This window comes from Anser brachyrhynchus (genome assembly GCF_964034855.1).
Source record: "Anser brachyrhynchus genome assembly, chromosome: 10".
In the NCBI taxonomy this organism is placed as follows: domain Eukaryota; kingdom Metazoa; phylum Chordata; class Aves; order Anseriformes; family Anatidae; genus Anser; species Anser brachyrhynchus.
The window spans coordinates 23,831,839-23,848,717 of record NC_137705.1 but is presented as its reverse complement, the minus strand read 5'-3'; the positions used below and the strand labels follow the sequence as shown (position 1 = coordinate 23,848,717).

The window sequence follows — 16,879 nt, the reverse complement described above, 5'->3', positions numbered from 1 at the left end:
GGCTAGTAAATATGTGCAGTGATCCCTCCCAAGCAATATTATGTGTAAATGTAATGACTATACCACGGCAGTTGATATAGTGAAGTTAGTCACTGAAAAAAACATTAACAGCACGAAGTTCCCAACCATCTCTAATGAGGAATCTTGCGGTCAGTGCCTGAGGCAGAATGAACTCTCAAATATTCCTGGCTGCCAGTCTTGTGCTTACATCCTACCACTTTCTATTATGTGATATAAAACAGTCTACAAAAGCAGCAAGTCAAGACAATGTCTATAGGAGTACTAAAATTTTCTTCTGCACTTACAATGTCACTCACTTCCCTTAGTAATGTGTTCTGAGTGATCTGAATATTTCCTGATGTTTTATATTAGAAGATATCTCTCCTCTTTATTTTTTCATAGAAATAAAACATCTACCAGAGTCCAAACGAAAGAAGTAAAAACTTACTTCAGGGTGAAATCCATGACAAGATTCTGGGCGTCTTCTTATCTTCTGAGATTTTAAACGTTCACATTTAAGAGATTCGTTATGTATGATGTAGTTAAGGAGAGATCTTCTGAGCACTGCATTTAAATGTCCTGAGTTCATCTGAGTGTTTTGAAATGCATATAGTGCAATTATTTTAGCTTCTTCCTTTTCCCTCTCAAATATCCAAGGAGAAATGTGTGGTCAACATAAGAAAAATAAGGTAATTCTAAATGCCTCAGTGATCCATTGCTTAGACAGTATCATTTGCACTTACACTGTTAACCTGTCTTTCAATAATAAGTCTGCAATAAAAGCGAACTACTTTTCACAGATTCACAGATTCACAGATTTCTCTAGGTTGGAAGAGACCTCAAGATCATCGAGTCCAACCTCCGACCTAACACTAAGTACTCCACTAAACCATATCCCTAAGCTCTACATCTAAACGTCTTTTAAAGACCTCCAGGGATGGTGACTCCACCACCTCCCTGGGCAGCCCGTTCCAATGCTTAATAACCCTTTCGGTAAAGAAGTACTTCCTAACATCCAACCTAAAACTCCCCTGTCGCAACTTTAGCCCATTCCCCCTCGTCCTGTCACTAGGCACGTGGGAGAATAGACCAACCCCCACCTCTCTACAGCCTCCTTTCAGGTAACTGTAGAGAGCGATGAGGTCGCCCCTGAGCCTCCTCTTCTCCAGGCTGAACAAGCCCAGCTCCCTCAGCCGCTCCTCGTAAGACTTGTTCTCCAGACCCCTCACCAGCTTGGTCGCCCTTCTCTGGACTCGCTCGAGCACGTCCATGTCCTTCCTGTAGCGAGGGGCCCAAAACTGAACACAGTACTCGAGGTGCGGCCTCACCAGAGCCGAGTACAGGGGCACAATCACTTCCCTCGACCTGCTGGCCACACTGCTTCTTATACAGGCCAGGATGCCGTTGGCCTTCTTGGCCACCTGAGCACACTGCTGGCTCATATTCAGCCGACTATCCACCAATACTCCCAGGTCCTTCTCGGCCAGGCAGCTTTCCAGCCACTCATCTCCCAGCCTGTAGCTCTGCTTGGGGTTGTTGCAGCCCAGGTGCAGGACCCGGCACTTGGCCTTGTTGAACTTCATGCAGTTGACCTCAGCCCATCGCTCCAGCCTATCCAGATCCTCCTGCAGAGCCTTCCTGCCCTCGAGCAGATCGACACACGCACTTAGCTTGGTGTCATCTGCAAACTTACTGAGGGTGCACTGGACGCCCTCATCCAGATCATCAATAAAGATATTAAAGAGGACCGGCCCCAGTACCGAGCCCTGGGGGACTCCACTAGTGACCGGCCTCCAACCAGATTTGACTCCATTCACCACAACTCTCTGGGCCCGGCCATCCAGCCAGTTTCTAACCCAGCGAAGCGTACGCCAGTCCAAGCCCCGAGCAGCCAGTTTCTTGAGGAGAATGTTGTGGGGAACGGTGTCAAAAGCCTTACTGAGGTCAAGGTAGACCACGTCCACAGCCTTTCCCTCATCCACCAAGCGCGTCACTTGGTCATAGAAGGAGATCAGGTTCGTCAAGCAGGACCTGCCTTTCATAAACCCATGCTGACTGGGCCTGATCGCCTGCTTGCCCTGCAAGTGCCGCGTGATGACCCTCAAGATAATCTGCTCCATGAGCTTCCCGGGCACTGAGGTCAAACTGACAGGCCTATAGTTCCCCGGGTCTGCCCTCCGGCCTTTCTTATAGATAGGCGTCACATTGGCTAGCCGCCAGTCAACCGGGACCTCCCCCGATAGCCAGGACTGCCGATAAATGATGGAAAGCGGCTCAGCCAGCTCCTCCGCCAGTTCTCTCAGTACCCTTGGGTGGATCCCATCCGGCCCCATCGACTTGCGCACATCCAAGCTCCGTAGCAGGTCGCCAACCATTTCCTCATGGATAGCGAAGGCCACATCCAGCTCCCCATCCCCTTCCACCAGCTCAGGGCACTGGGTGTCCGGAGAACAACCGGTATTGCCGCTAAAGACTGAGGCAAAGGCGGCATTAAGCACCTCAGCCTTTTCCTCATCCTTAGTAACTAGGTTTCCCCTCGCATCCAGTAAAGGATGGAGATTCTCCCTAGTCCTCCGTTTCGCGTTGATGTATTTGTAAAAGGATTTTTTGTTGTCTTTAACGGCAGTAGCCAGATTGAGCTCCAGATGAGCTTTGGCCTTTCTAATTTTCTCCCTGCACAGCCTCGCTACATCCTTGTAGTCCTCCTCAGTGGCCCGCCCTTTGTTTTCCTTGTTGGAATTTTGATAAATTCCATCTTAAGAGAGAAAACAAACCCAGAAATATAAGGAACAGCACAGAATAAAAAGTATGGCAACTAAAAATACAAGTGAAATATTTACTTTACTAAATTTTCATATTTATGGAAAGCAGCATTCTGAAACATTTTCAATGCTCCAGTACAACTGTAAAATAATTTTTAAAAAAGTCTATACTGTAAGAAGTTTCATAAATTCTAATATCAGCAGCTCAGGAGGAACTTACATCCTTACTGCCTAACATGGAAGATTTTCAGCTATCTAAAAAAGCAGACTGTGACCTTACAATACTTAAAGATGTGTGCAAGTGTGTTTCTTAATTTGTATTGGTTATCCTAAATATCTAAAATGTGAATTACAGCCCCAGCACTTTATAATGGAGAATGATGCATTATTTGAGATTCTTAAGTCATGTAATGCAAGTTTTTATGTAAGAAGAAATTTTTCAATACTTGCATCTTGAATCTCTTCTTCACAACTTGGCAAATAAAAGGATATACCTTATTTCTATAGGTGCCATGGTAATTGGCGGGACAGAATCACAGAAGCATTCATTGTCCACTACCACCATAAAAAGATTGCTGCTTGGGATTTGCTGGATGACAAAAGACCTGCAAATAAAAAAGAAAGCAATTAATGGTAATATTCTGTATTTCTTAGCAACAAGTTTTGTTAAGGTATTTTGAACTTCTTAACAACATCTGTATTACAGTCACAAACATCATTGACTTTATAACTTTATATATAATCATACTAAATCTGTACACCTTGTAGAGGCCTTGGGCAATGCTTTCCTCAGCTCATAGAATATGGCTGCACATTTTGAGATGTTCATGATGCTTAGCAGACAGGTGTAGCAGAACGGATAGGCTTATACTGCTGATATGCTAATGCCTGTCACCCTGAACTGGGACACAAGTGAATTACCAAGGAGTTTATCATTTTTTTTTCTTCCTTTAACACTGAATCTTTCCTACATAATGAATACTTAGCTATCTATTTATGATCTGGAATTTTTAAGTACACATGAAACTAATCTGCATAAATAAGTAAGGTTCTTCTGCAGCCAGATGGCAATAACTCCTGGTCCCTCCTTTAGCCTCTAGAATCACATTAGGGGTTTATTCACTCTGGACCTTGCGTGTAGCTACTTGAACTATTGAGAAAGATCTCAGCTTTCACCTGGCCTGTTGAGAGTCATTTTATTACTGAGACAACAAATGAGAGATTAAACCTCAAAATCTTCCTAAGTGAGGAGATTTATTTTAGAATGATGACGACTAAAAATGGTGATAAATCAGCACCACATTAAGACAAAGTATGCAATTCAAAGGGCATGAGAGAAATAAAGGCATTGCTTGTGAGAAGGAAAGCACCCAGGAGAGACCAGGGAAGGAATCTATGGACACAATTCAGTGATCCACATAGTTTCAATAAGCTGAACTCTTAAGCATGTACCAAAGAGAAAGGGTGGAGGAAGAGCTAGAGTAGGCACTGTTTAAACCTTTCTTTGAAATTCAGGACATGATACAAAGAAAGGCTTTAAGACTTAGAGCCATTTCTTTATAAATATAAATATATATTAATGTTATGTCAGAATTTCTATATCATATTTACAGAATATCTGCCATACTGAGTATTGTTGAAATCAGACAGTTCCAGGAATTAGGTGTTTTTCAGTGTGGTATGCTAGTAAATGCACAGAACCTTAAGTGATGGTTTGAGCACCAAGATGATGTGGAGAGAAACATATTTTTCCTCAGATACCTTTATTTAAAATACATATTGTCTTACTAAAATAACTCCCTGCATTTTCCAAAAATCACAGAAGATGAAACAGTGGAAGGGGTGGGGAATATTTGAACCCAGCTTCAGAAAAAAATAATTGGAAAACCCGCTATAAAAATGTTGCCAACGGAAAGATTAAACACTTTTTGGTATTTTTTAAACTTACTAAACCTCCATTAAAATTACACTTAGAGTGATCTGCAATATGTTAGCTTTATGTTTATACATGAAATATACATTTATGGCATAATGTAAGAGGCTGAACTTTATAAATGTACCTACCAAACAGCTGGAGCATGTAGCAAGACTGACATCATTGTAATGGAGCATCTGTGGCTTTGTGGATTTGTGTGTGGGAGAAATGGGGCCAATAAAAGGAAAGGAGGGAAAATCTTTAACAGACAGTAACACCAAAATTGTAGTGCATGAATTTCACAAAACAGTTATGAATAAATCAAACCCCAAAGGACAGAAAAAAAAAAAAAAGTGATTTTATTTCATTTGGATTTTGAGCATTCAGAAACTTATATTTATTGAATCTTTAAAACTAAAGAAAAGTACCTGAAAGACAAAAAATATTGTCACAATTAATTGTTTGCTAAATGATTCATTCCTCTTTGAGGAGTGGGGAATAACCACTCTTCTGTTGTACCTAATGTATGTCTGGCTCAAAGTGCTTTTGTAATAACCCCTTTTTGTGCTCCCCAGATGAATACTGAAGCCTGTGAGAAAGCATGTACCGTACAGCCAGCCTTAAAGGTGGCATTTCACAAAAGGTGGACACATTTCCCATTTTATTTCTTCTTTCAGCCACTTCTGTAGTGTGGCATAAGGACTGTACAGTATAGGGTACTCCTTCCCCAAAGAAGAAAGGGGAAAAAATAATAATAAAAAAAAATTAACCCAGAAGAAAGTTTTCACTATGGAATTGTGATGTTGAGTAGATGATTACATGGATTCTCTCACAAAATGGTTAAAAGCTATGAAGGTTGGTAGGAATGAAGTTCTACAGAAAATTTTGCTAGACATGGTAATTTGGGTTACTCTGTATATGCCTGCATTTATGGAAATTATCAGTTAAAGAAGCTGCAGTGAGCAATATATTAAGTCAAAAAAAACACTGTACTTTTGGAATTATATGATAGACATCTACAATTTACACTGGTTCCATTTACTGAACACTGAATATTGTTATAAATCTATAGTCTGTTTATCTATTACAAATGTTTGTAAGGTGCCTAGCCTTAAGGTAACTGCAAAGGAATATGTGACTGTCAGATAAACAGCCATAAAAATATGAAACCTCTGGCTTGCTGCAGCAGTTATATTCCATAGGGCAAATCTATCTTAACCAATATATTGCAAAGTGGAACAACTAGCTTCTTATTGACCATATTAGAAGTAAATTCAAAAAAGAGCATTAACTTCCACAAGTAGTAAATGAATGTTTTCTCTTTTACAATTATTGAATGTAATCTTGAACTGAAGTTGTGAATCCAAATGTATGTCCTCACCAGTCATTGACTTGTGTGTTCACAGGCAAAGGATTAAGATATCATCAAGTGAAGACAGAGGACTGAAGACAGTCTGAGTTGAGCAAATAATTAGGAAAAAAAAAATCCACTTTAGCTTTCTTTTCTATTAATAGAACGTGCACAAGCAAATTATACTTCTTTCAGCTGCTGCAATTTAAGATTATTTCATAGACATAAGGTATTCTTACCCTCACTAGGTCATCAGCAAAGAAGTTTCTGCCAGTCATTAACCTCTGCAGTTGCTCTGTGACTATTCAGATAATTCACCTGGCACTGCTTCCATGCCCAAGCTGGGGAAAGCCCACAGTCATCCCAGCAGTGGGTCTTCTTTTTGAGTTCAGCATTCAGTTTCCATGGTGACACGCACATGCATCTTTGAAGCTAATTTTGAGTGAATGTACATGCCAGTAAGTCTCAGGAACTGAACATTCACAGGTAACAAAAGGTGCATAAACACAGTCGGAACAAAATATTTTAAATACTGAAATATTGCACCAAAATATTTCATTGTGTACACCAAGATTTAGCTGCGAGGGAGAGGAGTTTCTAGCAAAGCAGCTTGCATGACTGCAGTGGGAAATAAATAAAGTTGCTGACAAACTAATGAAAATGGCCTTGCGTTTCAAGTAAGCTCCTCTGTGAGTCTCTAAAGTTTATATTACAATAAGCATTTACGAACACCTGCTGGCTGAGGCTGTCCTTTGTGTCACTGGCAATATGGGAGTGAACTATCAGTGAGAAAGTAAAGATTTCTATCAAACTTTATTGCTGGTTTAAAAAACATAAGAAATGTTTAATGCCTGTGTTTAATAATGATGGAGAATGTTTGGTTTAAAAGCTCTTTTTAAGTTAAGCAATGTAAATCTTTTGATTTGAACCTTTTTCCTTTACAACAGTATTTGATAGTTGAAGCATAGAAAAAGCCTTGCATATGTCTCCATATATAAAATGTAATAAGCGGTTGTGGTTCCTGTTACGTTGAAGTCACACTGAGTCAATAAGAACCTTAGTAATTATTTCTGCTCCATCTTTCATCCACTGAGGAACTGGCTTGGTTTATTTAAAGTGCTGGTCCAGAGGTTCAAAACAGGCCTGAACACAAACTGCTTCTTCATTTTGCTTTCAAAGAGAAGGTGAGGAAGGAAGAAATTTAATACTTGAAAGGGGTAGAAAGAAAAGCTAGTCATGCCAAACTGTTTTGTTAACCAAGAAAAACTAAGAGCAGAGAAGAAACCTTCCAGAAACTCTGTATTTTGAGTCAGAGCATTTAATAACACTTCTCATGTTGCACACCCCTTATCTATTCCTTTCTAACCTATTTCTGTATCAGACCATATAAAAACATCTGCATAAATATCATTCAAAATGATTTGGAAAAAAAATCAGCTTCATGCTTTACCTGAAAATAGTAATGGTTTTGCATGCAAGTATTTATTAAATCTGTTCCTTCAGAATCATTTTTCCATTGTGGAATAAAACACAGAAAATTTGGAATTCAGGTCTCACTGCATTCATAATTATATTTGCTAAAGTCATGCTTATGCGGGCATGATAATAAAGCATGCTTTTAAGAAGTGAGTTCTTATTGCATTCTCTAAGGCTTCAACACTATATGTGCCTGGTGGCTGAATGACTCTTCCCACAGGGAACCAGTTATTTCTAATTTCTTAAGATAGCCTAGAATTTTGAAACTTTAATAGAAGGACTGTAATACACATCTTGGAGGGCAGTCAAAATGGCTACCCTTACTCATGTAACTTAGGTGCCTACTAATGCTGCAGACACAGACTATTCAAAGATAATTCAGACCAGGAGCTTGTCTTTGGTGATCTGAGTAATCCTCTGCCTGTCTTCCTTTCTCTTAAGTGGCAGAATAGTGACCCTGTTGGGAAAAGCATCCGAACTCAGTGAAATTTGATGCCTAGAGCTAAATGCAGACCACAACACCTGTTCTAAAAAATCTATCAAACTACATTAAAACCTGTTTTTTTTTGTTTTTGTTTTTGTTTTTTAAACTTGAATCTCTTCATCTTGTTTGTATATATTAAAGTTTTCATACAGTTACATAAAATGTATTGTTTCTTCCACAGACTATTATTCATAGAATCATCAAGGTTAGAAAAGACCTCCAAGATCATCTGGTCCAGCCTTTCCCTTACTACCAATATCACCCACCATGTCCCTAAGCACCAGGTCCAACCTTTCCTTGAACACCCCCAGGGGCGGTGACTCCACCACCTCCCTGGGCAACCTGTTCCAATGCCTGACTACTCTTTCTGAAAATAAATGTCTCCTAATTTCCAACCTGAACCTCCCCTGGCACAACTTGGGGCCATTACCTCTAGTCCTCTGCGAGAAGAGGATGACCTCCAGCTCCCCACACCTTCCTTTCAAGTAGTTGTAGAGAGCAATAAGGTCTCTCCTGAGCCTCCCCTTCTCCAGACTAAACAACCCCAGTTCCCTCAGCTGCTCCTCACAGGACTTGTGTTCCAGGCCCTTCACCAGCTTCGTAGCCCTTCTCTGGACACACTCCAGGGCCTCGATGTCCTTGTAGTGAAGGTCCTTCTTTCTCTTTCTTTCATCTTGCAGCATCTGAACCTCTGGTCTGGCAAAGTATCAGTAAGACAACTGGAGAGTGACCAATATGCCTAGAAGGGAGGGGGATGTTCAGATCTCGGGGAAAAGGGCAGGGATGATAGGACAAGCAGTCCTGTAGTAAGAGCATGGCCAACTTGAAGATCACACCCTTCTGTAAGCCACTTACTGCCATCACTGCTTAATACAGGACATTGCTTCATGACTGAGTCACAAGGTACAAACTCTGTATATGCATCTTCTCTATGAAATTTCCCTAACATAACCGCATCCATAACAGGCAAAGCTGAAATAATTCAACTTCAAATATGTAAAATGTGTCTTATTCTGCTAAGCTAACATAACGTTTAAGTTGTTTACTTTCTAGTATTTGACTATAACATCTGCTATTAAAGGAAATCGATATCACTGTTAAACAGATTAGTCTCTGTATTTCCACACAGAAGAACTAATCCATTTCTTTGTCTACTGGCATTCATTTTTGGACAGAATGCAAACTAAACCCAGACCTGAGGTTTCCCTATTAATAAGCAGCCTTTTACATAGCCTCAGACATACCTAATCTTAAGAACATATGTTGAGTGCAGCGTATTTTGTATGGGACTGACAGTGAGCCAGACAGCTTGTAGAGAGGACACAGTCATATTATACTATTCAGACTGGGCATCCCAAATGCCATCACTTATTGGTCACCTGCACTGAAATATTTTCCTTTTCCTGGCTTACAACCACTAGCTGGTGGCCAATGACACTGCTACAAGACACATTTCAATGACAAAGAGTGACAGTAAACCTCTAAGTAGCATTCAGCAGTATCTGGCTTTCAGATCCATTTCCCCATTCCTTCTTCATACAGCAAAGGTTGCAAAGTGTTTTAGGGGACAAAATGAATAACAAGCAATGGGGAACCCTGAAGATACAGGACAAGGTTATGCTTGACGAACCAAAAATTTAGAGAAAATATCTTTTCCTTATCCTGCAGAATGGAAGATATTTCTTTGCAGTTTGGAGACGATTTGAGTATGACACCAGCATTAAGAGCAATTCAATTTATTTAAAGACAGTGCTGTGTGTTTCTAGTTAAAACTTAATTCTTGCTTTATCACGGATACACTGCACTGTTGTGCTTTGCTTTAAACCATGTATCTCAGGACTAAGAATTATTTTGATCTATATGACATATTTTACAGCTAATATTTCTTTTTTTCTTTTTTTTAATTTTACAAAAATATGCTATTATATCCATGCTCATGATGACAGATGCTAGCTATGCAGTCAAGTACATGGTTGCAATAAACACACAGTTTAGGCAGGATTTTAATTCTACAAACATTTAAATAGCTGTTTAGATTCATATTTGATTTCATGATCATAAGCTTTAACACCCCGATTCAAGGAAAAAAATCCATTATATGTATATTCTTTTTTTTCCTGTTTTTTTTTTTTCCTTTTTTTTTTTTTTCTGTAATCAGTCTCTTTTAGGAGGCAATAAAAAAGAGACCTTTTAGCTAGCAGTTGTTTTGCCCATGAAGAAGAATCCTACAAAACATGGAAGAATTTCACTATGATTGTTTGAACTGGAAAAAAAAAATAGGACAATGTTTTCAAATTGGCAACCTAAATGCAGGCACAAAGACTTGAAAAAATATTCTGAATTTCTATGGTATTCAACTCAGTCCCCACTGGAAGCTCTGATGTTTGAACATCTATGTAAAGCTGGCCACTTCCCTCCAGGCCTTTCATTGTATTTTTTTTGAGTGCAAACATGAATTATAGAAGTTTGAGTATTTTGGATTAAGATTAGTTTTTAATTTGAGATTACATTTCATATCTGTCAAATTTGATCTTTCCTATTTTTTAGAGAAAGAAAAAACATACCAGCACCAGGGTACAGTAAACGGAAAATGTTGTGCACTCTGCACTCAAATATCTCTTCCTAACATAACTGTTGGTTGCAAATGTTCATCCCTAATGGTCTGGAACAAACTTTAACCATTCAACTGAAGTGCAGATATCTGCTGTGCTTTACCCAACTCCTATCATGTGCTTTCCAGGCTGCTAGCTACATTTCCAACCCACATTTCTTTCACTTATCGCATTTTTAAATGAATGAATTAAATGTTTATATCACAATCATAAATTGGGCTACTTGTGTGTGGTTTTTTGTTTGTTTTTGTTTTGTTTTGTTTTGTTTTCTTCCAAATAAACGATGGTAGAGAATGGAATATCTTTAACGCAATTTGTAAAAATAATATATATGCCAATAGTAACATTTATTAGTGAAGTTAAACTATATGAAAAAACAGCTAGTCATTCTCTCATATAAAAAGACACAGATAAGCTCTCAGCTTCAGGCCTGTAACGTGACCCCATGCAAGCAACATACTGCTACCACATATAGCCTCACTGACTAGCACAATTTGGTGTTGGTATAAATGTACCTACTTAAAACAAAGTTTAGATTCAAGGACTTAACAATATCATCCTCACTGTCCCTGTGCCTGCCAATGATCTGGAACCTTGGAAAGCTGTTGCATGGTTGGGAACTGCTTTGTTTGATACAGTAAACCCCAGAAGTGCCCTTCGTCTCTCATTATCAATCAGGGAAAGCTTTCTCATAAATCTACAGCTCAGATAATAATACCTTACCAAACACATCTTAGAAACTTTACAAACATCCAAAAGTTTTGGGTATATAGAATTTGGAATGAAAAAAGTACTTGTGTACTGAGGATTTCTAGTCCAGATGCCCACCTTTATGAGGATGTAAGATTATGGAGAATTTTGGATCACTAGAGTTAAAGTGGAATGCAAAACTTTTGCAAAGAAATCAAGCTCAGCAATCCCACAAATGTTAAATGTTAGTCAAGGTTGATGTTCCTGAACAAATTTGAGCTCACTTTTGAGACTGGCATAACCGGGTCTCCCTAGTCAGTGAGTACCCAATTCTATGATAAACTGCTTACAAGAAACAACAGAGGGGATACAGTAATGGGCATAAAACAGTGTATCAGAGGGATCTTAAAACTCAGGCGTTGCTTTCTGACATTGGTCACAGGTTAGCAGAAGACAGAGAGATGCAGTTCTACTATGGCGTTAGCCAATGTGTGTTTTTAGCATTTGAGTCCTACTCAAGTAGTTGGGGTTTGTATTAAGAGAAATCTCAGATATTTTTTAAAATGTTAGACGATGTCTAAGCTAAATTCTAAATATAATTTAAATATCAAGAAGCTAGATGATTTCCTCTGATTTAGGAAGGCTCACAGATATCACATGACATTGTAAAAGTCAGTTCTGAACTGCATGAGGGCTAACTACTATTTAGGTCTACTCTACAAAGCTGATCTAACTATAGCAAAGAAGCAATTTGTATAGTTCGTACAACAAGCCACCTGCCTAAACAGCCGAACAGTTATTGTGTCAGTATAGTTATATTATAAAGCGAGCTCGATTACAGTATAAAAATTAGAAAGCCACAAATACATAAGTAGTGCTTCTTTGATTTATTTTAGTTTTAGGTTTAGGTTTACAAATCTCTATCAGGTTTTTAACATTTATAATCAGTATAACTATGATAACAAAGCTATGTGATACCAACTGCATTGCATTTTTTTGAACTAGTTCCTAAGTCTATTTTTCAAAGAATAAACACATCAATGTAAAGATTTCTGGAACTGTTTTTAGACAGAGACTCTTTGTAGAGCTACTAGGAGAACAGGAATTCTAGGAATATAGACTATAATTACATCAATGATAGTTAAATACTATTTGTTCACAGCTATTTAAATATTTGTTCATTGATCTTTTCTACTTGTATATAAACAGGAGTAAGAAATTCCGATACTATTTTGATTAAGATTACATCCATAGGAAAACTACAATGTCAATCAATACAGACTATCCGTACATCAGTACCTAGGGTGGCACAATCAGAGAATCACGGAAGTTTAGGGATTGGTAGGAACCTTGAGAGATCATCTAGTCCAACCCCTCAGGAACAAATAAGAACAGATCTACCCAAAAAAGGCAATACTAAAGATCTAATGTCTACCTTATTCATACTCTGGGGATGTATTTCAAATTAGCTTGTCTAACTCCCTGGACTGAACTTTTGATTTCATTTCATACAGAAAATTAAGCTGGCATGGTCCAGGACTGCCATGAAACACAAACTGATGTATAAACAGCAGGGATGATCAGGAGTTGCATTAAAAAAAAAAAAAAAGTGTAATAAAATATAGAACTAAAATGCTCATTGTATGTGTCCACAATGTGCTTTACAAGGATGTTGTTCATTTGTGTAGATATAAACTTTACCAACGACTGAGAATACAAAATCTGAAAGAATTAAGTACACTGCATGTCATCATCTCCACAGCTATTAAAAACTCTGTATTATTTAAGGAAATATAAATGTCCCCTGCATGGCATTCAAATATGAAGATTCACGTTGTTTTTCAAACTCAAAGGTTATTAAATATCTGTTAAACTCCCAAGTCCTTTATAAAGAGAAGTGTTAAATGTACAGATGCCTAAGTCATATTTGTGTTGTTTGTCATCAGTCAGGCTGTATTATATTGTTAATATATTATAAACTGAAATGGGTTTCTAACTATTAGCAATTCTTCACAAGTATGCCTGGCTTTAAAAATTCACTTCAGTGTCTTCCAATTTTAATAAGTTTTCCTGTTCCAAACAATTTTTGATATGTATATTACTACTCGGATGAATATATTATGACATTCATACAACAATTTAAATCTCTTGTCATTACAAAGCATCCTTTCACTGTGTCAGCTACTATCTATCATTTGGTTAATATTTATTATGGCTTGTTTAAAATGTAAAATTATGTTAAGTTTTAAGCAGTGGTAATATTTACGTTTTACAGCACTACTGAGCTTAACTATGAACACTGAATGAGTGGAGATCACCACTTTCCCACGCTTAAATTTTCTATGTAAACTTCTCAAGCAGTTCAGCTGTGGGCTATTTGGAAGATGTAAGTGGGGAACTGGGGAGCTAAGAGATGGAGCACAACTCATCCTACTTGTCAGAAAACAAAACAAAACAAAACAACCCTACAGTGAAACTTATGAATCATCACAGAATCATAGAACAGCTTGGGTTGGAAGGGACCTTAAAGATCATCTAGTTCCAACCCCTCTGCAATGGGCAGGGATACCACCCAACAGATCACGCTGCCAAGGGCCTCATCCAACCTGGCCTTGAACACCTTCAGGGATCGGGCATCCACAACTTCTCTAGGCAACCTGTTCCTGTGCCTCACCACTCTCTGAGTGAAGAATATCCACCTAACATTTAATTAAAATCTCCCCTCTTTCAGTTTAAAACCATTCCCTCTTGTCATATTGTTATCTGCCCAAGCAAAAAGTTGCTCTCCATCTTTTTTTTTAAAAAAAAAAACACATTGATAAGCTCCAATGAGGTCCCCCCAGAGCCACCTTTTCTTCAGGGTGAACATTCCCAGCTCTCTCATTCTTTCTTCATAGGAGATGAAAACATCAATGGACTGAATTGCTAGGAAGCTGCCCAATGCATCTCCAAGATTTTATAGTACTTACAGATGGACCACATTGTCAGTGCTATGAAGTTTCCTTATGAAAAAGTTGTACACAACTGCAAGAAAAGACCACTGTACATTTCCTTATCTTTCTCTACTTTCTGTGGAATCCTCATTTCATTCAGTACATATTCCTTACCATCAAAATGATGTTTGAAAAGAGATTACTCTGGTTAATTATTTTATTTTTTTCACATTAAATATACTTTTTATCCTTTGATCCATAGTGATTTTTTTTATTCTCTAGATTTTTCATGACCACTACAATGCCAAACAAATGGAGAGACAGAGTCTGAATTAGCAAATAGAGATGTGCATGGCTTTGTCAACTAGACAAGCAAACTCCAAGGTTTTGATTCCTTTTGGAAAACTTTGATATAAACAGAAATTGAGAATAATAATGAAAGGCTATCTCCAATGCTAGGTGCTATTCCGTGTATATGCAGCTATAACACTGAATTCAACTAACACATTAAAAAGGGTCCAAAACAAAGAAGGAATATTAAAAATCTTTGCCTTAAAAAAAAATAAAGTGTTGACAACTGTCCAAAGGATTGTTAAACTAATGACTGTCAGGCACAGACCTTCCTGGTAACATGGATATCATGTCCTATTATTTCATACACCTATTTTCTTAAATGAAAATAGTAATTTACAGTGTTTCCTGAACTGGTCATTCAAAATATACATTATCAAGGGTAAAGATAAAATTACCCATATGGTGACTTTAAATTGCACCTCCATGACAAACAGTATAATCACTGTTGCTTTTGGAATAAAGAGGAAATTAGTCAGCATACACATTGGAGACGTGTTGGTAACATGATATAGGATTTTACACTAAGTATAAAAACCTTTAGTAAACAATTCCACTAGACCAGATTGCATAATTTGATACTTTATTAATTTTTTTTTAGGGAAGAGCAGAAACCGATCTTTCGGGATCTCATGGAGTTTGGGGGCTTCGGCTACTACAAGGTTCTTCCAATATTAATGTTGCTCCAAACACTTTCTAACATTGATAAATATTCTGAAAGTCTGGAAGATCCTGATTTCAAAACAGAGGTGCAAGATGACTCCATAGACACAATTTTGACTCTTGAGACTTCAAGAATTAGCTACTGAAGTATGTGGAATGCTGTTTCCCTTTAAGATGCTCCTTGACTTCAATGAACATATAAGTAAAGCTCTTAGAGATTAAAATCTGTTCACCATCGTCAAGATCACCAGTGTGACTATAGCATACCTTTGGCTCAACATGGGCATAGGTCAAAACCATTTATTTATATGGTATCACATGTGAACTTGACATGGTTGCTGAAAAAACAGCCATATAAAACACACAATCTAAAAATAAAGTGTGGCGAAATATAGGGAACATTTGCTTCAGGGTCATATAAGATGGATATGGTAAAATGAATACAACCTAAAATGTCTTGTAGAAGACTGATAATAATTTACTGCCCAAACTACTCTAGGAAATCTACAGGGATATTCTGATGCATGTATATAGAGCTCTGAATGAGAAGAAATTGGCCCTTGATGCTTTGCTTGTTTTATGTGGCAAGCTGATTTGTTTAGAAGTAAACTAACTACATCTGAAAAGGCAAATGATTATTTATTTCATGGGAAATTGAACTGCATATTTATTTACACATTTTAAACACGATCAAGTACAGCAGTTTGGCAAGCTTCTACGATCAAAAAATGCAGAAACATTTTAGCAAATGATGGCATAGCTCAAGATTAAGTGGTTTTTAAAAACTATTACCATTTTAATGTCTACAGATTACACTATTCCTGACACCGATATACTCATGCCCTGAACAATCTGAATCTAATTTGCATCGTTATTTATCTGTTACTGCCAAATAAGTGCAATCAGTGGACAAGTCTTAAATTTGCCATTAGAAATCTACACAAAGGGTTCAGCGTCATCATGAACTATAATTCCACCATCATTTATCTCTTCTTATTGACAATGAACAGAACACAATTCTCAGCCTCTAAAGAAAGCAAGACAAGTCATCTGTTTTATTGATCATCTTCCCTGTCAGATAATTGTCTGCTTACTAACAATGCAATGGGGCAAATATATAGTACATGGGACAGTGTTTAATCAATTGAGCAATTCCTACTAATTTAACAATTAATTTTCATGAAGTATACAACATAGTAAAGGAAATACTTTTCATCTTGCATAATTAAGACAAGTGCAAAAGTCTTTCCCTGAGTTAGGATGATTGTAGCTACATATTTCCTTGCTTCCCTAGTGAGCATATACCTTTCTGGTATTTACTTTTCTCTTTATTTTGTGTTTTAAGTCTGTGCACAAAGAATCAACTAGGAACAAAACTACTTCTTCAAGTTTATGGTATTCACCTTGTGCAACCACAATTACTGCAACTGAAATAGAAGGGGGCTTTGGTTTTGGGGTCAATGGATGTATTGCCAGATTCTTGAACTGCACTGAGGTCCAGTATATTATCACACATGAAGAGAAGTTAAAAGGGCAGATTTTTAAACATCTGACTTTGCAACTGCTGCCTGATTTCTATATCCATAGTTTCTAGAGTTGCACATGCAAATTTGGCACCATGCACTCAATTCAACTTTGAAAT

General features: G+C 37.8%; 1 protein-coding gene across 26 annotated transcripts in view; it reads right to left on the bottom strand.

Annotated features, from left to right (window-relative positions):
- Positions 1 to 2,745: 2,745 nt before the first annotated feature.
- CACNA2D3 (calcium voltage-gated channel auxiliary subunit alpha2delta 3) overlaps positions 2,746 to 16,879 on the bottom strand; it is a 530,340-nt gene continuing 516,206 nt past the window's right edge. For all 26 annotated transcript variants that reach the window (XM_080605848.1, XM_080605850.1, XM_080605851.1 and 23 more), the window contains one exon: positions 2,746 to 3,367. In XM_080605848.1, the coding sequence (XP_080461974.1) occupies positions 3,229 to 3,367 (139 nt within the window). In that variant the 3' untranslated portion in view covers positions 2,746 to 3,228. The remainder of the gene's footprint in view (positions 3,368 to 16,879) is intronic.